This window comes from Drosophila takahashii, chromosome X (genome assembly GCF_030179915.1).
Source record: "Drosophila takahashii strain IR98-3 E-12201 chromosome X, DtakHiC1v2, whole genome shotgun sequence".
Lineage (NCBI taxonomy): Eukaryota > Metazoa > Arthropoda > Insecta > Diptera > Drosophilidae > Drosophila > Drosophila takahashii.
This window is the reverse complement of record NC_091683.1, coordinates 16,739,431-16,767,158: the sequence shown is the minus strand read 5'-3', so window position 1 is coordinate 16,767,158 and position 27,728 is coordinate 16,739,431. Positions and strand designations below refer to the sequence as shown.

At 39.2% G+C, this 27,728-nt stretch overlaps 3 protein-coding genes across 15 annotated transcripts in view; 1 reads left to right on the top strand and 2 right to left on the bottom strand.

Annotated features, from left to right (window-relative positions):
• The window catches only part of rg (A kinase anchor protein rugose), a 187,893-nt gene that overhangs the window by 77,579 nt on the left and 82,586 nt on the right, over positions 1 to 27,728 (bottom strand). The gene's annotated exons all lie outside the window — the stretch shown is intronic.
• LOC108054349 (mediator of RNA polymerase II transcription subunit 25) lies at positions 10 to 24,021 on the bottom strand. Of its 3 annotated transcripts, XR_011419841.1 has the most exons (4): positions 23,227 to 24,021; positions 11,504 to 13,316; positions 10,771 to 10,821; positions 30 to 104 (listed from the first exon to the last, which is right to left on the bottom strand). XR_011419841.1 is itself a non-coding variant. In XM_044393602.2 (2 exons), exon 2 carries the CDS (start codon positions 13,011 to 13,013, stop codon positions 11,790 to 11,792), a length of 1,224 nt encoding a protein of 407 aa, XP_044249537.1. In that variant the 5' UTR covers positions 13,014 to 13,316; positions 23,227 to 24,021; the 3' UTR covers positions 11,468 to 11,789. The 3 variants fall into 3 exon arrangements, 1 of the variants encoding a protein (XP_044249537.1); XR_011419840.1 differs by lacking the exon at positions 10,771 to 10,821 and having other exon boundaries at positions 10 to 104; XM_044393602.2 differs by lacking the exons at positions 30 to 104; positions 10,771 to 10,821 and having other exon boundaries at positions 11,468 to 13,316.
• On the top strand, positions 5,580 to 8,243 carry LOC108054348 (cilia- and flagella-associated protein 45). The gene is made up of 2 exons (XM_017137254.3): positions 5,580 to 6,343; positions 6,838 to 8,243. Exons 1-2 carry the CDS (start codon positions 5,747 to 5,749, stop codon positions 7,984 to 7,986), a joined length of 1,746 nt encoding a protein of 581 aa, XP_016992743.2. The 5' UTR covers positions 5,580 to 5,746; the 3' UTR covers positions 7,987 to 8,243.

Below are 27,728 nucleotides of genomic sequence, written 5' to 3'. Positions count from 1 at the left end.
TTCTTGTTGTTTTTTTTTTTTTGTTTGTTTCACTCGAGTTGTTTGGTTTTTCTTGTTGTGGTTATTGTTTTTCTTAGTCTGTCAACAGCGCACATTTTACTCAACTGCAAGTAATTTTTAGGATACGATTTTTCGATTTTCTTTTCCGATTGTTTTCGAGAAAGGAAAAACCCACAAAAACCGAAAAACAAAACCAATCACAAAAAAAAAACTTTGCAATACAATTTGCCAACCAGTAAATAATAACAAACTATATAGAAGTGGTAAAAAAGAAAATAGGAGGAGAATTACATGGTTATCGGTCAACGGCAGGCGAACAACTGAAGCTGCAGCAAAACAAGTGACCCACAAGTCACTACTACTTTGGACCATATATAATTTATGGCCAGGACAGAGACAGAACGAGAGAGGGAGAGAGAGAAAACATAGACCCCCCTATAAGGACTATCAATAACCAGCAGAAAGTAGGCAGCGAAAACACCATAAAGAAGTGAAGAGGATGAGACGACGACGAGTAGAAATGAACTGCGAAATGCGAAATGCAAAATGTCATTGTGATGACTTTGTGGCCAGCATTTGGGCACTTTGTATACCGAAAAATACGAGCATATTCCAAGAAGGCAACATGACAACCACTGAGAGCATCCGTCACGCCCCCAACTGCCACATTCTGTCGTATATTCCGTATATTCAGTATTTTCCGTTGCCCCCCACACATCCCCTCGAACTTTTGACCGCTGACTGGGGACTAATAAAATTCAAGTTAAATGGTTGTTAAAAATTTATAGCAGACGCCTCGGCTTCCGTGTGCCATTTTGAAGGCATTGAGAAAATAGCAACAGACGCTACAAACAGAAAGAAAAAGAGAGAGAGAGAGAGGGGTTGCGGAAAGAGAAAGAGACAGAGAATGGAAAGAGGGTCATATGGAGGTAGTCAACAAACTGACAGGGGTTCTATCTGGGTTCTCAGTTCTCGAGAATTTCCGGTACGCTGCTTTCCGATTAAAAAAATAGTTAACAACAAATTGATAGATTTTTGATACATGCATTTTTAATGCTACCGCAAGTTATAGGTTATAGGTTATTCAATTTTAAATTATAGATAACCTTGGCATTTATTTAGGTTCATAGGTTAAATAATCCATTTTAATTTAACCTGGGGTTAAATGTATAAATCTATAATATTACTACCCTTTTGTAATACAATTCCTAAAAAACTATACCTAAAATATAAATTAAAAGTTTAAATTATAGATAACCTTGGCATTCATTTAGGTTCATAGGTTAAATAATCCATATTAATTTAACCTGGGGTTCAATGTATAAATCTATAAAGTTACTACCCTTTTGTAATACAATTCCTAACAAACTATTCCTAAAATATGAATTAAAAGTTGTAAAGCAAAACTGAGCTTATTGTGGTGATTAAACTTGAATGAAGATTTAGAAAATATATCCTTATTTTAATGCTTCCCGATTGACATAAACTTAGTAGTCTGACCAAAGCCAAGCCAACAGATTCGAAATAACTTTTAAAACCTTAAAACTCCTGTATTCCACTTTGATATGAAATGCACCAAAGAATTTGTTCCTTGAAACCAAAGCAAGACCAAGTGGAAACTTTTGCCGCCTGACCAAAGGACTCCTCACATGTGTGTGTGTGTGTGTTTGTTTTTTAAGTCCTGGCAGCAGTTACAGTTGAAGAAAAATAAGCATACAAATGCTTGACAGTCGGACAGTCAGACAGGCAGTCCTTGGTGCTCCTCGGTTCCTCTGACTTTGGCCATAGCTTTTCCTACAGCTTTGGCTTTGGGCTTTGCCAGCCGTCATCCGTTGGCTCTTCCGCTTCCATTGGTCCTGGTCGCTTGGAGCGTAATTTATCTGCTGGAGGGGAGAGTAGGGAATCCTTCCTGTCAACAGGAGTCCTACGTTCTGCGAGTCCTCTTTGGCCATGGGTAAAATTTATGCAAACCGACGTATGGCCAAACGGGATGAGAGAGGCTGAAATATATGTTCGGTGGAACTTGAAGATGGGCCACATGGGCCAACAAAAAAAATATATATGTATTTATAGGCAACAGACAGAAGAGGAGAGGAGAGAAGGGGGAAGCCCAGTGTATTAACTGCAGCTAAATCAAACTTCTGAGCCAAGTTATGAATTATTTGCCATTGTGCACCAGGCGAAACATTCCTTTTGTCGCTGACTTTGTCCCTTTTTGGCAGGAAGCCCGGTTCTCTTTTTTCCCATTTTCCACCCAGGAAGGACATTACGATCCACCTGCCGAGTCATCCGAACCCCCAACCCAAGTCAATTTGAACAACATTTTGCCGCAGCTCTGGTTATACAAACAAGATTCCACATTCCGTTTCTTGGCTCTCGTCTTCTTCGACTTCGAAAGGCCTTTTCGTTCTTTCTCTTATTTTTCTGTCTAGCTGTGATGATTTGCCATTTGGGGACGAACGGTCTGGTCCAGAAAGTTCCAGGGGTAAACAAAAAAAAAAAACAAGAAAACGGAAAAAACTCTGGCAAAAATTAAGTGAAAATAATAAACCCTTCGCACACACACACACACATGCTCATTTTCTGGTAATGGAAAAGGCAACCGTAAAAGGCAAAGCAAAGGGGCATTACACACACGTTGACCAACGGATGTCCTGCCGCCTGATGGCATTACAGTTAATTAAAGGTGAACCTGTAGTCAAAGAGTCCTGGCCGATCGCACAGTGGGTTGCAAAGTGCACATCACATTAATTCATTTAAATGTTTGAGGAACTTCTGGCAAACCACAGAAAGTTTTCCTTAACATCGCATAGAACAAATGTATCAATTTATCGATCTATATTATGGAAAAGTTTGATAACTTTGCAATAATTAAATCATTGATTTACGTATCATAATTTCCTGCTACATCAGTAAAATTTTAAATTAAAAGTTTTAAAGTAACCAAATGAATCGATAACTAAGTCGCTCAAATTGTCAAATTAATTATCGATAACTTGGAATTGATAACTTATCGATTTTAAATATTTATTACAACAACATTCGATAGATCCTCGACAAAAGGTATTTTTATGATAGCAAAGTTATTTTCCTTACTTCGCTCCTGTTTTTAATGACAAAAATTTGAGTTCTGGTGAACCGGAAATTATCCCATGGTGACTGTGCGTATGTGAGGTCCACTAGTGTGTGCTTACATACACACACACATGATGTGTCTGTGTGGGCCAGGGCAAACTGGAAACTTTGCAAATGAATGGCAAGGCATTGGAAATAATGAGCCGTATTTACATTTCAAAGCGCTCACGCAGGCGGAGAGCGGTAAAAGTTTTTAGCCTTCACCCAACGGGTCGAAATCAGTTACGGAACTCTCAAATAGAGAAGGATTGCGTATGAGGAGGGATAAGCAACCAACAACCAGGGGTAGGACAATACGCAGACACACAGAAAAAAATTCAAAAAAGATCAGATTGATATGTGCAGGGACAAAATCAAGGTTTTAATATCATTTTGATATAAATAAAGATTATGTTGATCTTATTTTACATTATTCGTTCAAAAAATACTACATGTGGTATTTTAAAATAGTATTTTTATTATTTTTATGAAATAACTGATATGATAAAAAGTCAAGTTGATATGCTTAAATCTGAAATTTGACATTAATCATATTTTATTGATATGAAATAAGGTAAATATTACCCTATTTCATACCGAATTTTATTTCCTGTGCATACATACGTAGATGGGGTCAACTAAATCTCCTCCAGAGTTGTGGGGAGTGAATTGCGAAAGCTTTCGGTGGCAGGATTGCATATAATTTGTTTTATGGCCATGGCGTGCACATTAAACGCGCACTTAATCACACGCAATGGGCGTGGCATCGCCGCCCACCATCGTCGTCTGTGGCGACAAATCAAATTGATTTCGTTTTTCTGGTTTCCCTCCTTTCCCTACTTTTTTTCGTTTGCCCCTTTGTTGTGCTGTTTTGCGCCTTATTAAATCACTTTTATTGCCATTGAAATGTGCAGAAAGTTTTGCTTTTGCTTTTGCGGGGGCGAGATATGCCGTATATGTAATATGATTTTTAGCTGCTAGCCGAACCAAAAAAAAAAATAAACAAAAATTCATATTTATGGGAAAATGTTCTTGCTCAGTTCGATGAAGAACACACACAGAGACGAGGAGTAAACGATATTGTGGCGGAATATTTCGGAGAACCCACGGGCCATTTGGTCGGCGGTTGTCCATGGTGAAGCCTTCATTTGGCCCACGGCCGCCACACCATCTCACCGCCATCTCGAATATCGAAGGAGATGTGTCTTTGTGCGCCTGACAACCGCCACACAAATAGACAAGACAAACACTAGAGGCTCTGGATATTGAGTCACTGGCTTCGGTTTCCGACTCAACTTTCGACAGATGACTCTCTCTTGACTTCAACTTGGTCGAGAGTATCGAGTGCACGCACAGAAAAAAAATTCAATATAATATGGGGTCATTTCTACCTTATTTTTTTATATCATTAAAAAGCCGATATGATTAATGTAAAATTTATGATTCAAACAAATCAATTTGATATTTTATCATTTCATAAAGGCTACTGTTTTCAAATACCAAATTTAGTATTTTTTGAACACATCAAGCAAGCCAAAAAATTGGGTCCCAAAACTAAAGGACCCTATTTTTTTCGCAGGAAATATGATGAATTTTGCCATTATATTTTCCGAGCATTTCTCAAGAGGCCGTGGTAGAATGGCGCGGCTTAAAAAATGTTGAACCATTTTCCACCATTATCCTTTTTTCCGCCAGCCTAATCTACAAGAGGCAAAGAGGTTTCCAGCCAAAAAAAAATAGAAATAATATTATAAAAGAAATTCCACCGACCCCTAGATTTAGCCACAGCGTTTCAGCGAGGCGTGTAATTAAATTTTCATGCCACCTGCCTGTGGGGTGAATTTGAGGGGGTGGTTGTGGGCGTTAGTGGGGGAATAGGAGGGCGGAATATGGGAGTGGCACCACACAAAGAATGCAAATTGTCGGGGCTATTCCAAAATGCAAGCATCAACGCCTTCGAATGCAGCCAAAGCAGACGGAAGTAAATGCAGCAGCTTCCCTTTTTCCCCGTTTTCCCTTTTCCCTCTCCACATTTCCATTTTCCTCTTTCCGCTGGTATTTTCTTCTCACCTGCCACTCGACAAAAACGACACTCAAGTGGTCAGGCGTTAACAGGTAGGAACACTGTACTTGAGTTTAAATTGCTGCCAAGAAGCTTGGTGACCACATTTTAGGGTTTTTTTAAATAAATATATATTTTGGCACTGAAGAGGGGTACATATCATTAGCAACTCTCTTAGTTTAAAGCTGTTGAAAAAACCAAAACTATTAAAATCCACTATAAATCAATTTTTTAAAGAATTTTCAAGTTGGTACCCATTGTAATACTTTCCGATACATGAGTCCATTATTTATTGATACTTTTAATATTTTTTATGGAAATATTCCCTGCTTTGTCCCAAAAAAAATACCCTGTAATTCAGCTATTCCCAGCAAGCTGTGGGCATATGTCTATTTAACTTGCCAGATTCGATTGAATAAACAAACGAAACAAGCAAACAAAACAACAGCCTTCGAGCAACAAAACACAAACAGACGACGACGACGACGACAGGAGAACACAACGCGAAAAGACAAAGGGCACAATAATTTGCTATTGCAAAAAATAAATATACAAATATATTTCGCCAAGATGCCGATGGTGATGCCATGTCGTTCGCGGGCCGCCATGAAGCTGCATGCGGATTGTTATGATCGCCTGAAGAAACCGATATATTTGGAAGCGCCAAAGTTATCGACCATCGAGGAGGAGCGAAAGTGCGGCGTTCGCAGGGATAAGCCCGTAAATCCAAAGGTGACCAGGCGACCTTTGCCGCCGGGCACTAGGGAACCGAATCCGGTGGTAATTCCCGGGCAAAAGGTCACCCGTTCGCCGGTGGGCGGTGGAAAGGCGCCGCCGCGCAATCGCAAATACGACGGAGCCAAGGCCACGTTCTTTCACATCCAGGGTCAATCGTGGGAGTCCAAGGGCTATGCGGAAGTATCGCCGGGAGAATTGGATCGCATGAGGGCGTCGAGGCCGCGAACCACCGAGGAACGGCGAGCGGAACAGGATCGCCGGATGGAGGAGCAGCAATATCACACCGCCGAGGCGGAGCGAATGCGTAATTATTTCCACGACATCGACGAGCAGCGGAGGGAAAAGGAACGGGAAACCGAGAAGCGGCACGATGACGAGGCCGATGAGGATGTGAACGAAGAGCGGCGAGTCGAGGCCAAAAGATTGCAGGTGAGTTGGTTGCTCTATCGTTAAGAATAACTTTCGATATTAAAATCGAAAAAATCGATTGGTGTCTTGGTGCGATAAAAATATCGATTTACATATTAATATCACAATTTAAAAAATCGATTCTAATACTGCAATTTTGAAAATCATTCTTGGCCTTGAAAAAGATGGCAGGTGAGTTTGTTGCACTATCGAGAAGAAGAACTATTGATATTAAAATCGAAACAATTGATTGGCTCGATAAAAATATCGTTTTAAATATTAATATCACATTTTATTTATTTATAATTATAAATATCGATTTTATATTTGTCAATCGGTAAAAATCGATTATAATATTGAAAGTTCAACATTTCAATAACTAAATAAGGATATGAGGACTACAAATTTCTCTTTTTATATCGGCTTTATATGCTTATATCGATAAAATTCGATACGATACACATAAAAATCGACGCTTTATATATCGCTCTAATCTAAGATATTCCCTATTGCAGGTCCTCCACCGCGCCCTGGATGCCAAATACGAGTCTGATGTGCGGGTAAAGGACGCCACTCGAGCAATTTCCGAGGCCAAGTGCAGTGCCATGTGGACGGCGCAGATTCAGGAGCGCAAGCTCCTCAAGCGCATCCAACTCGATCACGATGAGGAGATGGCGCGCAAGAACCGCGACTACAACAACGCCAAGTGGGGCACCGTGGAGCAGCAGGATCAGGCGGAGGAGGAGCGCCGCCGGCAGTTCGGCAACGCAGTTCGCGAACAGATCAGCGATCGTGAGAAGCTGCGATTCCTGGCCCAGGATCGCCTGCGAATGGAGGCTCGCGATCTGCGGGCCGCCGTCGACGAGTACAAGAGGGCCGAGGCGGCGGAGGGAGAGTCGCGATCCCGTCGCAAGTTGGCCTATCGCGACGAACTGAACAAGTACACCAAGCTGCATCGGAACTTCGTGCGCATGATGTGCGAACAGGATCAGAGGGACGAGAACCGCGCCTACGAGTATCTGAAGCTCAAGGAGAAGGAGCTGCGACAGCAGCGGGCGGAACGCGAGGCCATCGAGGCGGACGAGAAGCGCAAGCGGGATGTCCTGTTCGCCGTGGGCCAGAAGATCCTCGACGCCAAGGATAATCGCGAGGAGATGCATTTCCTTGCGGAGCACGAGCGTCTCGAGCGGAAGTACCGGGAAAATGAACGGCAGGCCGCCGAGAAGGAGCGGAAAATGGCCGCCGAACTGAAGCGTGCGAATATGGAGCAAATGGATCACCTGAGCCAAATGAAGGCCTGCTATTATGTGCAACGTGAGCGGGAACTCAAGGAAATGATCGCGTATCGGGCCAAGCTGGAGGATCAAATGAAGCGCGAGGCCGACGAACAGGCGGTGAAAAAGGCCTGTCTGCGCACCAGTGTCGCCTGTCAAATTGAGGAGCGCGAAAAGGCCCGTCGACGGGAACTTGAGGAGGAGCACTTGGCCTTTGAAAGGGAGCGGGCTGCGGAGGCTCAGCGGCAGAAGGAAATCGATACGGTGATCACCGTCAAGCTGGATGATCTACAGAAACGCGGTTGTCTGCCCAATTTGGCTGTGCGATCGCTAAAAGGTCGCGTTGAAAATGCCGGCAACAAAAAGAAGCTGGGCTCAGAATTCAGTTAAACTAGAACTTTTCTTTTCAATATTATGTGTTGCCACCTCCTAAAACACACACTACACACTCTCCCAAGTTGACAATGGCATAGATGATGGCTTTTCCAGCTCGGCGGAATTAAAACTTGCAGCCAACTTTTCTCTGTTCATTGGTCGGGTGTCTCTGTTGTCAATTCAATAAGTTAAAACTGCAGACCGCAGACATAAAGACATATAGACAGACAGGAAACAGAAATAGCAACGAGTGGCACTCATTAAGCCGCAGCTGATAGAGCAAACAAAGTTTTTTCTATCGCTTTCTGCTCTCCTCAAATAAATATACACACACATTTCAGGATTCCAGTGCCAACTAAGAGTTAACTTTATCGTGCGGCATTTGCAGCTGCAAAAATAATTAGCCATACAAGTTTTGTAAAAAAAGTACAGAGTTTAAAGCTTTTCAATTAAATGAATAACTGGCTTGTTAGGGGGCAGCCTTTTAAGTACTTGGTACTGCAAGTTAATTGCAACGAAAGTGTGGTCTATTTTCAATTTCAATTAACATTAATTTAAAACCAGAGAAAAACTCAGCTAAAGGAAGTGCGAGGGAGATGGATATATGCATGCTGAAAAGCAACTGCTTGCACTGCTTGAATTCCATTATTTTCTTGGCTCATAACTTTTTAACGAATGGTCCGATTTGAAAAAATTATTTTACATTTCGTACCTATCGAAAGAGTCCAATAGTTTGCATAAAAAACCAACTGGATTTTAGCAAAAATCTACAAAAAATACTAAACCAAACACGTAGCAAAATCGAGTATAAATCACAAAAAGGGGCGCCGCAGCCACGCCCCTTCGCACGAAGCTATCAATTCTGTAAAGTCAGAGAACAGAACGCCGAGATTAATTGAGTTGGATAAATTTCGCCGGGCTAATACGTCTTTGGGAATTAACCCACGATAGATGAGTGGGGGCTAAAAACGGCACACAGGCACACACACACACACACTCGGATTAGGGTAAATTAAGTTGAGTGTAAGTAGGGAGCATTTGTTTCACTTAAATTTCCTTAAAGCGAAATTAATTTCACTTGGCCGACTATTGATTTGATTTTGTGAATTTTCGCAAGAGATAGCTGGCACGAATGGGTTAAGCTGACCGTGACTGCATGGCTGTGGGTCATTTCTCATGCCGGTTAGAGGCAGAGGGTTAATGATGCAGAAGAATATCGCCCTTGAATGTACGAAAACGTCAAAACACAAGAACCCAAAAAAAAAAGACGAAATCGACGGGGGAATGGTTTTGTAAGCGGGTTAAGGCCGAGATGAATGTGTTTCTGGTTCTGGGAGTTAAACGGGGAGAGAGGCTTTTCCAAGGCTTAAATACTTGCCATGATGTAGCATTTATGGGCATAACCCCACCCTCCTCACAATATAATTGCCAGTTCCTGCCAGTCGAACACAGAAGCAAAATCATAGAGTTCTTTTCTAAACTCAAAAAAAAAAATCTTTTAATAAAAATACAGTTGTGGTCAAAATAACAGCACATCTTTTCTTGTTTTTATAAAACTTAAAAATCCAAATTCAAGATCAATTTTTAATAATTTTTTTATTTTATTTTATTTTGTGAAATGCATGGAAAGTACATAAAATGTAATGAAATTTTTAAAAGTAAATATTTTCAGTGCTATTTACGCATATGTGTATGCATGTTATATGTGGCATATATGTATACACGCACGCATTTGGAAAGAGGGTAGCTGTGTGTGTGTGTGCGTGTGTGTTTGGTAAAAACAAACAATAGTAAAACTGATTAAGTCGGGGAAAACCACATCAAGCTAAACGATGATGAAGAAAAGACCAAAAGATTACGAACGTTGAACGTTGAACGCCGAGCACAAAAGGGGGAGACAAATGGTTGAAAGAGGGATAGAAAAGAGAAAGAGATGAAGAAGGACATGTGGGGAAAGTTAACTTGATGCGGGCCAAGGATATACAAACACACATGGTCACTGGAGATGAAAACGAGGTCCGAGGAATAAAAGAATACAACAAGAAAATTCTACCACATATCGAATAATTGAAAGGATATACACATATATGTATATGTGTAGTAAATGGTCAGGGGAGGGGACCACAATTTGTAAGATATGATAGTAATTCCCCCTTTCTCCCCTTTCCTATTCCCTTTCCTTTCCATTTTCCCCATTTTTTTTTTTTATTTTTCCTCCAACAATGACAGCAAAATTAGTCATTGTCCTCGGCTTCAGCTCCTGTCATTTGCATATATGTGAGATAGTCATCTGTGTGTGTGTGTGTGTGTGCGAGTCTATGAGTGTGAGTGTGTTTTGCTAGTCCTGACAATTATGTACAATTTACTTTGCATAACACTCGAAAGCAGAGGTTTAAAAGCCATCCCAGGAATGAAGAGACTGGCACAAAGACCTGGCCAAAGCCAACTAGTTAGCATATTTGTTGTTCAGTCCCCCAAGTGGCTTTAGACCCAAGGAATTCTCACAGGACGAAAAAAAACTGGGAAAAGGAAAAAAAAGAATGGCAGAGAGAGGAAACAGAAACAGAAACTAGAAAAAATTAAAGCGAGGTAGAAGTTAACCCAACAATCTAAACAAAAGTAAAAAGTTTCGAGAGTTCCAGCCGCATGGAAGGTAGAATTTTAAACTGTGCGCTCTCTCTCTTTCACTCAGCACAAAACTATAAAAAAAAAATATTAAAAAAATATATCGGCATCCTTTTCTCGAAATAAAATATGCAAGAATCTGTATGTTATAGTAGTTTTCGGATGTAACCTTACTAGTACTCTTCGGACACCACACGTGTGCGATTGTGTTGAGTGGTTTCGCAGCTGCAAAAAGTTGGGAATTATTAGAGCCGGGCTTAACAATACAGAGAGAGAAAAAACAGGTGACAAATTGCTGGCAAATGTGTGTGATAGAGATAAAGAGAGAGAGAGAGGAGAGAGAGGTTTTTTTTTTTGGGTGGATTGGTGCGCTATGAAGAAAGGATTCGGGTGATTTACGTATAAACGGTGGGTGGGTGCCGGTTATTCTCTTGTCCAGTGGGTTAAAAAAACGTAATTCTGATTTAAAACAATAGAAAAAAGTGCAAAAAGGTGGAAAATACTCATGTGGTGAGCACTTCTCTGAGCAAATCGGCTAATTAGGGGTGATCGGTGATATATGCTTAATATTTCTCAGTTGAATCAAGGTGAAAACTATAACCGTTCTATGGTGAAGAGTGCACGCCGAAGGACCAAATGTGAGGGCCTGAAGTGAAGGGTGAAGAGAAAAGAACAGGCAGGTGAATAAAAAATAAGAAATGCGGAGAATGAAATCATGTTCGAGAAATGTTGTGCAAATTCATATTTTTAGACTAAATATATTTTTGAAAATTCCTATTAGATTTCTTTTTTGTGTCGGTTTTTGCTTTTTGGTTAAGGTTCCATTTCGTTTTTTTTTTCTTGTTAGACTTTCTTTTTTCAGTTTGTTGGCTTATGTTTTTCTTTTTTTTTTTTACTTTTTGCTAACCTTGTGTGGGGTGTTTCGCTTTGGACAATTTTGTGATTTTGGTTGCATTTGGTTCGATTGTTGGTGATTGCTGAATTTGAAAATTTGATTTCGATTTGATTTGGCTTTGATTTTTGATTGGTTTTTTTTTTCTTTTTGATTTAGGCGATTTTTGATTTCGATTGGCTTTTCTTTTCGATATTTTCGATATATTTTGAGATCGATTGAAGTGCAATATGGTGAGTAGGGCTGTACAGGTATGATATCTGAGTTATCGAATTGATTCTGAGTGGTGATCTGATCTGAATTAGAACTTTTCCGATATGCTATAGATGCGCTTAACGCTAACGCACTTGCGTCGCAGTCGCTCGCACTCGATTTCCCTGAAGTCGGCGTGCGAATTGGCGCTTAGTGTCGTTTCTCCCGCAACGCTGAGGTGATGATGCAGATGCTCCTGTCCGGTGGCGATGTCGTCGATGGCGATGTGATGGATCCTGGTCAACAGCTGTTGTCGCGTGGCCGCACAAATATCCGGCTCACTGGTGGCTCCTCCCACGTACGAGTGCTGCTCCTCCCGATCGTCCTGATCCTCCTCCTCGTCGTCGTCCTCCTCCTCCTCGTCCTCTTCACCTGGCGAATACTGCTGCTCCTCGGACTCTACAAGATCGTCTAGATTCTCGGCCAGATATTGTATCTGCTGCTCCTCCTCGCACTGCGGACACTGTGAGTCCTCGGGCTCCGCTTTCTGCTCGGATCTCTGGTGATTTTTATTCTGATTCTGGCTTATAATAGCCCTCTTTAGCTCCACAAATAGCGGCGATTGCAGCTGCAATGGCGGCACCACCACAGCCGCTTGTCCCGGCTGATCGAAGAGACTCGAGGGTATCTCGCCACCGGGCAAAGGTTGACTGGTTATCACAGCCGCCTGTCCCAGGACACTGTGATGATGTCCCGAACCGGCTCCCGCCTCCGGATGAATGCGATTATCCGAGTTGGTCGATGAGAATTTCGAGAGTAGCGATCTCGAGCTCACTTTATTCTTCAGCTGCTGCTGCTGCAGATAGTAGTAGTCGCGGGGCAGCGAGTTGGTGGCATGCAGCGGATCCTCGGGATCGTAATATCCCAAGGCGGCGGGACGAAACAGACCGGGAGTGCTCAAAGAATGATGTTGATTCTGATTGGATTGCGACTGGGATTGCGATTGGGATTGCGATTCCTGATCGTACGAATCACTTATAACACTGGCCGTGGAGGCGGTGGGCGTGGTCGTGCTGCCCAGCGTCGACTGCGAACCGGCGGCAGCGGCCGCGGCTGCGGCGGCGGCGGCTGCAAATTGAGCGCCCAGCAGAGGCGTCAATCCGGCGAGGAACTGCTCCTGCTGCTGCTGCTGGCGCTGTTCGTCGAGTTCGCGGCGATAGGCCTCGATTTGGTCGCTCGGCGATGGGGTATTACTGTGGATGCAGCCCTGAAAGAAATCCAATGCCTCGTACAGGATGAAACACAGGCCCAGGACGAGGAATGTCTCCATCATAAGTAGCAGCTGGTAGCCATTTAAATGTTTGCCGAGCGGAAACGGAACGGAAATGGAACGGAAACGAGACGGAACGGAACGTGGCGAAACGAAGCGAAACGGAAACGAAACGAAACGCGCGTCACCGAGAAAAAACGAAACGGAAAATACCTTTTCTACTCGATTTCAATTTCGTCTCTTGGTTTTCGCTTTATTTTCAACACTTTGGCACTTCATTTTCCCTCATTTGGCTTCTCTTTTGTATCAGTTTTTTTTCTTTTCTTTTTTTCTTTTTTTTGTCTAGGGGTTGGGCTTTATCCTTGGCTGAAATTGAAACCGAAGCGTTTCCTTTGTTATTCAATGCAAATTAATTTCAAATTTGTTTGGCGTTTGTTTTGTCGGCTTTCTTTCGCCCTCTGCGCACTTTTCATTTGCATAAATTAAATATGTTATTTATACATACAATATATTTATTTTTATTTATTTGATTGTTTTTAAAGATTTCTCGTGTGCTCTTGTTTTATAGTTTAAGGAACAGGCAGGCAAACGCACATACATTGACACATACACATACCAGTACATTTACGTCTATATATATATATCTATATGTATATTTGAAAAAGTGTATTTCGGTTATATACTATATGTAATTATTTACAGCAGATCTGGCCAGCAGCTAAGCAGATAGTGGACCAAAGTTCTAGCTTTGTTTTTAATGTTTATTGTGCTCTGCGTGTGTGTGTGTGTGTTCGTGAAAAGTTTGCAATGGCTTTTTTGGCATCGGTGTGAGTGTGCTGAAATTTCGAATTCATAAAAGAAGCATAAAACTCGAGACCCCAAGGGATTGTCGATTCCATAGGACAGCTCGTAAAGCCCTCGCATATAAAAGCCGGCAACTTTTTAAACAAAATGATAAGGGACGACACAAAATGTCAGGAATACTCAAAGGCACAAATAGTTAAATTAGAAAAAGAAACAAAAACTACCTTTTAAAGGAAAAACAAGAGAGAACGAGCTAAAGTCGTCAAAGCTACTGGCTCCATCTAGCGGTCATTTTATTTTTGCTCATAACTTTTCAAAGGATTGTCCGATTTGAAAATTTTCTTCTACATTTCGATAGGTATTAATAAACACAACAAAATGGCATTTTCGGCTAGTGATCCTGATCAAGAATATATATACTTAATAAGGTCCGGTAAATATTACTGGAACTTCTCTACATTTAATCGATACGTTATTACCCCTAAGAGCCAGTTCAAACTGTCTGGCAACTGAATGTGCATAAATGTGAATTAACTCACAGAACGACTCAAACTAATGCCTTATTCATGGTGAAATTGAAGTTTGAAGTAAGATGAAATATGCTTGTTTTTGCATTGGACATTTTGCACTATTTTTGCATCCCCTTTTGCTGCTCTGTAAAACAATTGTTTTCATTCGAGGTTTTGTTGCACTTTTTATGGTCAAAGCAGCAAATAAATTTGCCTGCTTTTTCTTTTATTTACTAGCCCGGCATGCCAATAGTTTTCGGTTTTTCGGGCTGCCGCTGTCATTATTATACCGATTACTGTTGGATTCGAATGGTCTAGGCAATTGAAATATATTTTTTGAAATATTTCGCATATTTGATAAACTGACAGCCATGAAAATGTAATGGACTTGAGCTCCAATGTAAACAACTTCATTCGGGGGCAAATAGTGCCCTTTTCCGAGGTTAAAATTTCAATTGAACAGATTCGACATGACTTCGATAGATATTTACAATCATTTAACTGGCATCGAAGTCATAATAATCATAAAAATCAACGAAAAAAGTACGAATAATAATCATAAAAGAATTTTCGTGTGGTTTTACACAGCAACCCTCGTTTTTTTCTTTGGCCATACAGTGGGGCAATGATGCGGAAAAGGGCTAAACCGAAGTCAGGGTCGGGATCTCCCCTTTTTTTCCGAGAACCCCCTTCAGTAATATACCGTGGCCAATCCCCAAGCGAAAGAAAAAAAAACAGGGGTCCCCATCAAAATGCACAACGTGTCGTTATTTATGCCCAACCCTGTTCTCAAATCCTCTTTCTAACCACTTCGGCTTAACCCTTAGCATGACAAAGCGGGCCTCGGGTCCCAAATGGACCCCCAAAGCGGAGGACAAAACACAGAGGAGAATGCATAAGCCGCGAAACGAATTGAGAAGGCCAAAACAGGATATACGAAATAAAGGAGTTTATCAAAGTCAACGCACGGAAAGAAATGACTTTTTACTTGGCAAATTGGCTCTCTTTTAAAGAAAAAAATAAATACAACAAACATAAAAAATTAAAAAACACATTTTAAATCATTTTTGATAAATTAAACAAATAATTGGCATATTGTAATTTAATTAATAATATATGTATATATTTCCCAACTTGGCCATATTTAATTTGACAAAGAGGGCTGAAAAGTTTTTGTACATCAGCTGACAAATTAAAAGCTCAACATTTAACAGTAAATCACTCGGCTAATGAATGCCCTCAATAAATTAAGGATGACAGGCAGAGATTATGCAACTCAAACCGAAAATTCTCATTCGGCTCAATTTGCTGAAAAACTTTTTCGCCCGATTTGTTTTGATTTCTGATGTCGAGGCACTCTCTAATTAAATTTTTAATGTGTGCGAGGGGAAAAAGGAAGAAACTTTTCCGGCTGCTGCTTGGAAAACTTCAAACAAATTCCAAGTAATTGCACATTGAAATTGACAGAGACAGGGACAGCAAGATAGCCAGATAGAGAGAGAGAGAGGGAGACAGCTACAAAGGGTTAAAAAGAGACGGGGCACAAAACTGCAGTCTGTGGGCCAAGTTAAGGGCACATTGTTATGCCCATGTTCAACTTTACATGGCCCATAGTCTGTACAAAGTTAGTCCAGGAACAACAAAAACAACAAGATGCTAACGAGGGACACACAAACAGATATACATTTTTATATACATCTGTAGGGAGTGCGAAAGAGATGACCATAGGGAGGGCGAAAGAGATGGCTAGAGAGGGCGAGTGCTGCCTGAACGAGTACAGCTTAAAATTGTTATCAACAATTTAATCATTGAAAACCATTAAAACAGCAAACAACAAGAACTTTCTCCTCTTCCCCTTTTTTCGCCGTGATTTTTCCAACAGTTTTTCCTCAGTTTTTCTTCACTTCTTCCCCTTTTTTTTGTTGTTGCAGTTGTTGCTTTAATTGCTATACACAATGCAGCTGTGATTATGGTCACCAGAAGTGAAGAAGTAAGACGGCAAGAGTGCCAGAAAGAGACGGTGAGAGGAGACACGGAATCCATTAATTTCATTTCGCTATCTTTCTTTTCTTATTTCTTTTTTTTTATTTTCTTTTTTATAAAATTAAATTCCACAGTTTGTGCATTCTTTTGACGCCATCTTTTTTCCTTTACATGGCCTTTAATTAGAAACAGAAAGAGACTGGGCGGTGAGTTGGTCGGAAAACGGGGTGCCATTACATCTGCGTCAGTCATTTGTTTTCGTCACACACGAGTTCATGTCATGGTCAACACATGCGAAGGCAACAAACAAAATTAAAATGCCGAAAACCCCACAATGCTAGAAAGTCGCACTGTCAATTCTCTAAATTCTCATATCAATAATAAAGGCGATCATATCAGTTATTTTATAAAACCCCTGTTTTAAAATAACAAATATTGTATTTTGAACAATTTTACATTATTGGTAATAAATAAGATAAACTAAAACTTTATTCATATTAACATAAAATGAATAACTTAATCTTTACAAATATAATTTTGTCCATTTTTTTCTGTATACTCACTGAAAAATCTTGTAATCGGAAAAAACGAAATTAAAAAAAAGGAATAATCAGATAAAGGACTAAAACTAAAGCGATACCATACCGCCTATTTATAAGGAATATTGTGAGATAATCAATGACTCCGTGAAGAAAATTAAGAATAAATGTTGTATCCAATAGGTGCCGTTTTTTCTTTTTATTTTATTTTTTCCTTTAATATTGTGGACTGTAGAGGCTGCCTGTGGACTTTCTGCATTGAAGGTTATATATTTCAACGGCAACTGTCACGCTGCTGGAATTCAGCTACAGCAGTTTTCTTGGCTGCTGGGGGCACTTTATTGTGTGGCCAAAAGGGGGGTTTGGGTTGGAAAATGGGGAAAGGCTAGCAGCAAAAGTAAACCAACATAAGTGTTGCGTCGTTCGGTCGTTTTATTGTTGTGTGGAAACCGGATGCAGGACATGGACCGAGGCTCGGACCCTAGCAGGTCATATGTTAACTAACCTCTTTTTGGAACCCCTGACCCAACCCCTTTTTTTGGTTGAAACCATCATCATCCCCTCTCCATTTTGTCCTTGTGCCTCTGCCTGTGCCCTGTGCAGCATAAATTTTTAAAACGCTTGCCACTGCGGCTTGTCAACTGCAGCAACCTTGCCCTTGTTGCTTGCCACGCCCCCAAAGGAGCAGCAATTGTGACAATTTTAAAACAATTACATACATCCATACATACACTACATATGTATAAATTGACCAGACTGAGAAATGAGAGACAGAGCACTAGTTCCAGTGGCCGAGTTAACAATTTGTGCAATCCGCATTCACGAGCTGACCGCAAAAACCAACGGAAACATAAGATCATTATGCCACGCACTCTGCGGTCGACATCATGATTACATATCTGCCACATATCTGATGAATTGGGGGTTTATATAGGGGATGATTGCTATGCAAATGGGGCGCATCGAGTGTCAATTAAGTTAATCAAATTAACCGAAAGCAGAGTTATCACATTAATAAATTTCGCTTGGTGGGAAAATTTCGGAATTATCGAAATTTTAAATCGATTAAAATGGCTTTTTAGCTCGTAGCTTGGACAATTAAAGGCCTACAGCTAAAAGACCGACTGTTTTGAGCAGCAAACGACCTAAACTAACGAATCCCATCACTTTCCGGGAAATTTATTTTTTGATCAATTTTTGCATTTTTTTTTTAAGGGGGTACATTACAATTTTTTGCAAAAAATGGAAAAAATAAAAAATTTCTAGGTTTAATAGCCAATCGTTTGGAAATTTAATTACGAGTTCAGCGAGGTATTACATTCCATATTTGGATCATTATTTTCATTGTTACGGCAAAAACAGTGAAATTTAGGATGGAAAATACGGATTCAAATTTTCGACGAAATCAGTTTTTTTTTATGGTTTTTTAGTTGTAGCTTGGACAATTCAAGGCCTACAGCTTAAAGACCGACTGTTTTGACTGTATAGAAATATAGAAATCATATGTAGCGTCATCTGGGGATCTTTAATCATGAGACGGCCCCCTGAATACCTACTCCACAAAAAGCACCCGAAACCACTTCCATTCCAGCACTTCTCGTGCCATCTGCATATCCGTGGTGCAAACTTTTGAAGTTTGTTTTCGTTCAATTTGCTGAGCAAACAACTGAACCATTAAGAACATCTTCAGCGGCAGACGAGCGAGTTCATCTGGAAGTGGAAGTGGATGTGGATGTGGAAGTAGAAGTGGATGTGGGAGCCCGCGGCTGTCGAAGATTTGCAGAATGTGGTCGTCGTGGCGAGAGTTGCGAAATAATTAACCAAAAAATTAAAGCCGTCGCATGGCGCAAAGCTTTAAATCCGTATTCGAATTGCATGTTGGATGTTGCATAGTGCACTTAACCAACTCTCTCCTTTGTGTGCCATCGTATTATATCCTTTTCGCATTCAAATTCCTTTCCATGCTATTTTTAATATGCAAAGTATGCATATATGGATTTTATTTTATTTCCCATCGCCTCGGCACATGATGTTTGCTTTCAGTTTCGCATCGCATCGAAGAATGCCTTTTGTGAGAGGCCTGCTGCCCCGTCAGAACCCCCTGTATTGACTCTCCATTCTCCGCTTTCCTTTCTCCCTTCAGATGGTCATTAAAAATATGAAATTTTACCCACACACACACACACACACATGTACTGGGCACACCACTCAATGGAACACTTAAATGAATTACAGTTCTCAGCTGGGTTTTTGCATATTTCTTCTTTTTTCCCCTCTTTTTGTTCATCGAAATCTGTTCGAATTGAATGGCTGGATGGACGGGAAAAAAAGAAGAAGTTGGCAGAACGAAACGAAGGAGATTGGAATATGTTTTCGCCCGATTCATGGGCGGCCATAATCCCGGGGAGAGGCAAACCGTCATTGGACCTTGGCACTCCTCGTTTGCATTCTCCTTTTCACTGCCATTTTGCTGGAAATCTGGCCTTTTACCGAGAGCCTCCAATAAGTTTTTTTCCCAACCATGTGATGGGCTTATTTCATCCATAAGTTATTGATTTTGATGGAAAAATAAATAACATTATTTTGTGAAAGACCAAATAAATTGGTGTTTCTTGAAAAACATAAGCAATATCAACGATTAAAATCGAAAATATTTTATTATCTCAAATGAAAGATATTTATCGATTAATTACAATTTATTTATCGACGATTATTTTGCTGATCAAAGTATACATCGATAAATAAAGCCCTAATAAGGCTCATTTATCGATGACATTTTATCGGACATATAATAGTTCGAAGCAATCCAATTACCAATTTCCCCTTCCAATTGTCAGCACACAAACCTATCGATGATAAGCACCAGGAAATCCCATTGGGTATCTGACACAAAACAACAATAATGGAATGAATTTGAACTCCCCCATGGCTACGCCTCCTCCAGAGACTCACACACTCACACACTCGCACCTTTCAATGTCAGATGGCTGGGATGTTGGCTGCATTATTTGACGGCCATTGAAAAAGTTTGCCACAAATGAAATGGCCCAAAGGAGCTGTCAAATCTGCTGCGTTATAACATTTACTATGAGTCTGCATGGCCGTAGAGGAGTTAGGAGGGGTCACAAGGGTTAAGGGTAAAAGGCAGCCGCACAAAGCGACGAGCAAAAGTTGCACAAAAATTGACAAAACATAAATAAAATATGGCGCAAACAATAAGGAAGATTTTTGGGTGTGGGGGTGGAATGGGATGGGATCGGATGGGATGGGATGGAAAAAGACATGTGACACAAACAGATGCCAGGTGGAAATTTTTTGGGTACAGAGGGGTGGGAACCCTGTCACAGTGACGTTAATATCACCCGATAAGTATTGACACAAGTGGTGGAGTGGAAGAGTGCCGACAAATAAACAAACAAACAAACAAAATGATGAAAGAGCGATTGGCGATGGCAGGGTTTCCATCGTTATGTAAGAGCAAGCCAACTGCCAGAGTTGCCATCGTTATATATATATACGCACATATAATATATCCAATTGCCATTTTACAATGATGACGTAATTGATTTTTAAGCAAATACAAATACACATTGTCAGTTGTTAAAAAGAGAAAAGGATAGACAGGGGGAAAAAGAGCAGAATAAGAAAAGATTTCCAAATAAATAAAGCGAAACGTGCAAACATCGATGACGACGAGTGCTTGTTGAAAACCTTAGCCTAGAACCCCTCAAAAAAAAAAAAGGAAAGGGGAAAAATGGCAGACGAAGAAAGCCCCGAGTATATCAAGTTAAAAGCAAAGAAAGAAAACGAAGATGGGGATGGGGAGGCTCCTCCACGAGGAGCCACAAGCTCCAAGAAACGTGCCACGACTGCAGGTGAAACCCAGATGTACGTGTGTGTGCAGCCACTTTTGAGTGCTTGCACAACGGGCACGACTTTTCTTTATTTACACTTGCTCCTTACATCAACACACACACTCACTCGCAAAAAAGAAGCCGAAAAAGAGAAAAATCAGCACTTGAAAAAATTATCTTTAAGGATTATCCCATGATTTCATTTTAATACGGTTTATTTTGTTTTTATACATATCTCAATAATTTAATGAAATTTATTTTATACAGTCAAAGTTAAAGTAATAACTTTTATACTGTGGGTAATAATATATTTTAAATGGACATATTTTTGTCGCAGTGCTCGAAAGTAAAAACCCTGACAAAATCCTTGAACACGAGGAAGAGAGTGGGTCTTAAACTGTGATTGCAGCTCTTTATAAAGTGCCTTACCCCCAGCCATAATTCAAACACTTTTCCAACGAAAAGAAGAAAATTATCTGGAACGATTCTAGGGTCAAGTCAAAAAAAAAACTTTGAACTTGAGTTGGGTCGTTTAGGAATAATTCGAGTTTAAGTCATTAACTTTTAAGCATTACAACATTTTGGTAATGAGGGAAATACCATTAAACTACCACGTTTTACTTAAAGAAATTATTTTGAAGAGATATTTTAAAGCCAAAGAAATTGTAACCCTACTTTATTTTTTCATTTGTACATTTTTCCAAATAACATAAATGTGGCCTAGAAGTTCAGCTAACAAAGGTCCAATCACATGCTTATAAGCTAATTGAATTCATTATTTATTGTTGCCACGCCATTGCCAAACTTGTGTGTAATTGAATATTGAACATTTAAAGCCAAAAAGCTTAAGCCAACAACTTCTGCCTCGAAGCTGTGCTCGTGCATAGCATGCTCCATATACATATATATAATTATATTCATATATATATATATAGGTATATCTAGATATGTATATATACGCGTGGGTGTTTTGTGTACGTGTATGTGCTAGTGCAAAAGCTTAGATTAGTCATTTGCATCTGCCACAACCTTGTCCCCGCAAGTCCATTTCCCCTCATTAAACACCATCAATCCTCTTGCAAAATGGACTCCATTGATTGGAGCAACAACAACAACAATAATAATATAAACTGCTGCAACAATAACCCCTCACAGCAGCAGCAACAACAACAACCATCTATAAACAATTAGTCGAACAAAAGGTTTTGCTGTATTGAGCATATATTGAATGAAGATGAATTCGCATGGGTGCTCAGAGGCTGGAAGTCAAATCAAAATTGTTGCAGCCATAAATGGTGTTTGAAATAGTGATGATTCCGGGGGTTAAAGTCCAAAGCCACACGACAACCTTGATTTAATTATGCCCCAAAATTTGGCTACACTCTGCAGATGAGCCGTCTTAGATGCTCTTAGCTAAATTATAATCATGTCTTTTGTTTAAAACTATTATATTGGCTGGAAAATAAATTAATTTGTTTAATCTTTAAAGATAAATCCCTAATATATTTGCAAAATTATTTAAGCATTTGTAAAACAGTTAAACATTTGTTTAATCTCTAAAGTGAAAACCCTAAAATATTTAAACTCAAAGTTTTTATTAAAGAAAGTTAAAGGTAAATTTATTTGAATAATCTTGCAATTTTGAAAATTTTCTCATAGTGTTTGGAAAATAAATCAAAGATATTCTAAATCAATAATATATTTGAATTAAACGTTTAGTAGCTTTGAACTATAGGAATTTTCCTAAATTCCTTTTAGGGAAAGCTTGAGATTCAATTACATTTATTTTAATAATCTAGCAACGTCTTCATGTTTTGAATCTAGCAAACCAATTATTATTTATTTATGCATTTTTTATCTCACAAAATAATTCAAAAAATTGCCCAGAAAATAAAGGCTGTATAAAGCTGGCTCGTCAATACTGAAACTGAACATGGAGATAATGATTGTGATGGTGATTTTTTTTATATACACACACACACGCACGCTAAACCCTCGCACACACACACACACATACGCACTGGGTTGTTGTTGTTGCTATTGCTGTTTATGTGCTTGCTTTTATTGCAATTGTTATCGCTCTGCTTCTTGTTCATATTCCCCAATTCCATTTCTGGACTTTTCTTTAGCTCATTTCGTTTCTCATTCTCTTATTTTTGTAATATATTTTATTGTTGTTTTTATGCTTCAGCAAACACACGCACACTCGCAAGCAAACAATCAAACAAATAAATAAATTCACGCACACACGCATACATCTCTCTTTTATTAGCATTTGTTTACATTTCTCTTGTATATATATGTATATTTTTTTTGGTTTATCTTAATTTTTCACTTGGCACACAACAAAGAACAACAAAAAAAATATTTTAAAAAAATTGAAGAACAAATTTTTGAATATTTTTGATTGCGAATTATTAAGATTGCATTTGTTTTTTTTTCGTAGCACACTTTTTTGGGCGCGCGTTTACGAAGTCGTCGGCGTTTTTATCTGTTTATGTTTTTAATACTCGATGAGGGTTTTCCAGATATTTATGCCGTATTTATTTAATTTAACATTTCAAATTGGTAGGTTTTTAAGGGCTACCTCAATGCGTTTAACTCCTTTAGCTTCTATTTTGCAATTGCCGCTTGTTAGAAGTTTTTCTTAATTTCCCTATTTTGTGTGGTTATTTCTTTTGTATTTTGACATAATGTTTTTATTGTATTTTGTTGGTTTTTTATTTTTATATTTTTCGGTATTTTTTTGATGTTGTTGTTTTTGGCTGCTTGGTATTTTTGGTTTGGTTTTTTATTTGCTTTGCTTTTCAACCGTGCTCGACGACCGCTTTACGCCCGTATTGAAAACAGACTGCGGCGGCCAGCAGCGAGATTTATCCCGTGAAGATAAGTGCTGCAGACGAGCGTTCGTTTTTCCGCTTTTGCCGAGCAGAAACGAGCACGCACACTCACGCACAAATAACACACTCGGACACACACACACACTCAGATACACCTACACAGGGAAAGTCGGAGAGATGGCGGGCAACATTGTGATTGTGTTGTTGTGCTTTCTGTTCCATTTTCTTTTTGCAAACAGTCAGCATCCGCTGTGTGAGCCTGTGTGTGTTTGGGCACCAATACCAAAGCCGAAGGAGAAACCGAGTGGTATTTGCATCTGAAAATCTCTTCTTCGGCTTTTCTTCTCTTCTCTACTCTCACTCTCTCTCTCTCTCTGTCTTTTTATCTCTCGTTTCTCATCGCTCCTTTGATGTGGTGAAAAAGGAAAAGCTTTGGTGTTTTGAGCAGGTGGAAATCGCTGGAAAATCGCGATAAGGTGAGCATTGCGATCATTTGTTAGCCGGCTTAAGGGGCTTCATCCATCCATCCATCCTCGGTTTCAAAAATCGAAACCGCATTAATGACTTTTGTATTTAATACGATTTTTCAAAATTCAATAGAATATGAATCGGATGACCTAAAACAATTGGAACTAGCCGCGTAGATTTTTCTTTACTTGACTTACTTTTCCGAGCTTCTCAAGAAAATTTTTTATTTGGTTCAACTTCTCATTAGTTCTAAATTTATTTGTAAAATAATATATAATTGCTACAACCCTCAAAAACTAAAGCCCCAAGAGTATATTCTCCAAAGAATATTTTAATTTGCAAAAAAAAAAATATTGTTTGTTTACTTTTTTTTTTCAACGATGCTATTACGTTTTTGAAGAACACACCCATATATTAATATTAAAATGATATTAATAATAATTCGAATGTAGCCCAACAAAGCTGTGATAAGTAATAACACAGAATAATAAATTCCATTTGTCCGGCTTTTCTTCTTTTTCCGACTCCCCTGCTGGCACTTCGAAAGCATTTAAAACAATCAAATAAACCGAAAGCAAAACAAACCCCTCGCCCTGCCTTTTTCGCAGCGCTCTCTTACAGTCGCAAATTCTCTTAATTCTGTGGTGGGTTCACATTTAAACTTAAGAGAGTGGAAAAGCTCCACGCAAAGCTATGCTTTTCGTCAATTTTTCTTAGATTTTTGCCGAGATGGACTGCAACAGTTACAACAACGGTTGAACGCAAATCGAGAAAAAGAGATTCACTTAATGATGGCAGAATAATGGGTGGTTGGGTGTTTGGGTGGTTTAATGGCTATTTCGAGTGGCAGTCATTAGGCGCAAATAAGATGCTGAGTGTGTGTGTGTGTGTGTGTGGGTGAAACACTACAGGACACACAGCTAATTTGAACGAAATTAGGCAAACATTTAATGAAGTAATTAGCAAATTTTTGGTCAACTGCCCTTTTGCCCTTTCTTAGTTTTCCCATTGATATACCGCAAAATTTGGGACACTTCCTGTACACGAAGAACTTACCTCAAACGTTAAAATATATAACGTATACCCCAAAAAATAGACTCAAACCCCGTACATATTCATAGATTTCCCCGGGTGAAGAAACCGCACGAAACATCAAAGGGGATTTCACTTTTACACATCAATGTGTTCTTTTTCTAGCCAAGGAAAATTGCGTTTACTCACCTGAAAAGAAACAGAGTGGGGAAAAAAAACGTTAGATGGGTCGCAAAAAGTTTTCTTATTTTACACATATACTTATACTTAAATATATATATATATAAACGTGTTTTATTTTTCTCCGTAGACAAGACCTTTGCCCACTTACAATTCAAAAGAGGGGAAAGGTGGAGGCGTCTTTGACATGAGTAAAGTGCAAAACTCTGTTGCATACTTTTTTGGGCCTCGAGTGTTGGGAATTTGCTGCAAATTGTTTTGGTTTAAAAGTAAGTGAATTTCACTAGTGAAACATAATCCTTGAGGTTAGGCAGTGAGCACTTGAAGTAAACGGATTTATTTTAGGGGATACTTATTTTAAGCAATTCATGTACAAGTAAATCATGTTAATACCGATTACAAGTTTTTAAATTAATTACTTTATAATCTTTATTAAAATTTTTTTGTATAATTTATTTTCTTTTTAGTTTTTAATTCGTTTCTAATGGTTTTAAAGAAAAATTACCCAATAATTAATTTTTAGAACCTATAAAATCCAATTCACTTGCATCTAAAGGATTTCTAAAGTAGGCCTTTCAAAAAAAAGTGGACAAGATTCCCCAAAATTTTAAAACCAATTTTTTCAAAATATTTTAACTTATTTGTTTCAAAAATTAAAATTTGTTTTATTCGAATAAGATTCAAAAATTCTCTTTTTTTTTAATTTTAAATTTTGTGCAGAAAACTAAAATGTAAGTTTTCTGATGTCTAACCGATGGACATTACTAAAAATGTAACTAACATTTACCAAAACATTCGAAATATTTAAAGAAATTATGATAGGGTGCTTGATTTTGTAACAAAACATTAAAGCTGCCATCTAATGAGCATAAAGCCCCGCTCTGAATCATTAAACCTTAAGAAATAAGCCCGCAACAATTGAAAACTATTGAAGCCAAATCAAAACCGATTCTGTTTTTCTTGGCATCTGGCATTGTGTTGGCAATTGTGTTGCCTGGAATTGGCCATTTTATTCGAACTTTTGTTGGCCGCCTGCACACGGGGCACAAAACTACCTGGGAAATTGTACTGGTGGAGGATTGAAGGGGGGAGGGGGGGCTACGGAAGTGGACTAAAGTTAGATTGATGATGTCTCAATAAACCCCATTAGGGGATTGCCATCGAGACCGACGACGACTGCAATATAATATCGCAAATGAATGGCCCGCCCTTTGGTTTGAGTTCGGGTTTGAGTTTGAGTTTGGGTCGGTTATTGCTGGGTAGTTATATGGAGGGTTTATGGGTGGTATTTTGATGATTGTGCACCTGCCGTTGGCACAATTCAATGCTCTAATTGGTAGCAAAGTGGAATAAACTATTGCCCAGGCGAAACTTTTCTCTCGTTGCTCTCGGTTCTCGCTTCTCGGCTCTCAGCTCCTTTTGATGTTCGCAGGACACGATGGTGGTCTTCAAGAAAATGAATCACGAGCCAACTAACTGTAAAAATTCATTATGTTCCTGAGCAGCAAGCTGAGTATAAAAAAAACAAAAAAAAAAGTAGAAAAGAAGAAACACGAGTAAGCTAAGGAAAATCCTTGGCGACAAAAAGTTTGTGTGACTGGAATTGAAATTCCTCTCTTCTGGCCGACAGACAAAATTGTTGAAAATTTCAGATACAAGATACAGAGGTATTTTCATCATCATCTTGTTGTCGACGTTCTCAGTCAAGTGTTAAAATCGATTAAATAAAAGTTTATTGCTCAAATTTTGCTAACTGGCTAAGCTCAAACTTTGCTGTTGGCTTTTTTCAGGTTAGTTGCATATTTCAGTGGCTTAATTCGCCCGCAGCAGAAAACTCGACGGGAAGGGGCGGCGAAAACTTAAAAAACAATTAGAAACTTTTCCCTCTCGGGCCGCAATACTATCCTATATATATGTATATATAGATTGCCAACTATCCGAGGAGGGGTATCAATCGCCGGGCTCATAATTTCCAGCCACACCCCCTGAAAGCCGCAACATAATTGGCCCTGCGATAACTTGAAAGTTAAAAACAAATTGAAATGCTCGAAGAAGATTCAGTCACGATTTTGGGAAGCAAATTTGTGGGGGGTCTTGCAGAGGAAGATTAATTTTTGGGGAGGACGATAAGATTTCGTTTTCAAATGCTAAAATATAAAATAGTGCGAGTAAAAAAGATACAAGTTAATATAAAATACAATACATCAAATAAGGCATAAATGGAAAAGATATGTTCTTTAAATATGTACATTTTCCCCTTGTTATAATCAATAGTAAATGTTTACAGATTGTGGAATTCACTATTACATCTCGTATTTCATACATTTAATTATTTTATTATAATAATATAATTCAAAGAGAAAGAGAGAACAAATTTCTGAGTATCTGATGATGGGTTTCGAACCACATGAATAAGTGGTTAATGCTTAGCTAAGCCGTACCTTCCCCTTCTTTCAGGATTTTCTCCCCTTAATTTTCAAAACTTTAAGGGCACGTGCTCCGCTTCCAACTTTCACCCAAAAACAAGAAAGGGAATGAGAGGACAGGAAGACAAATTTCAAATTAATAT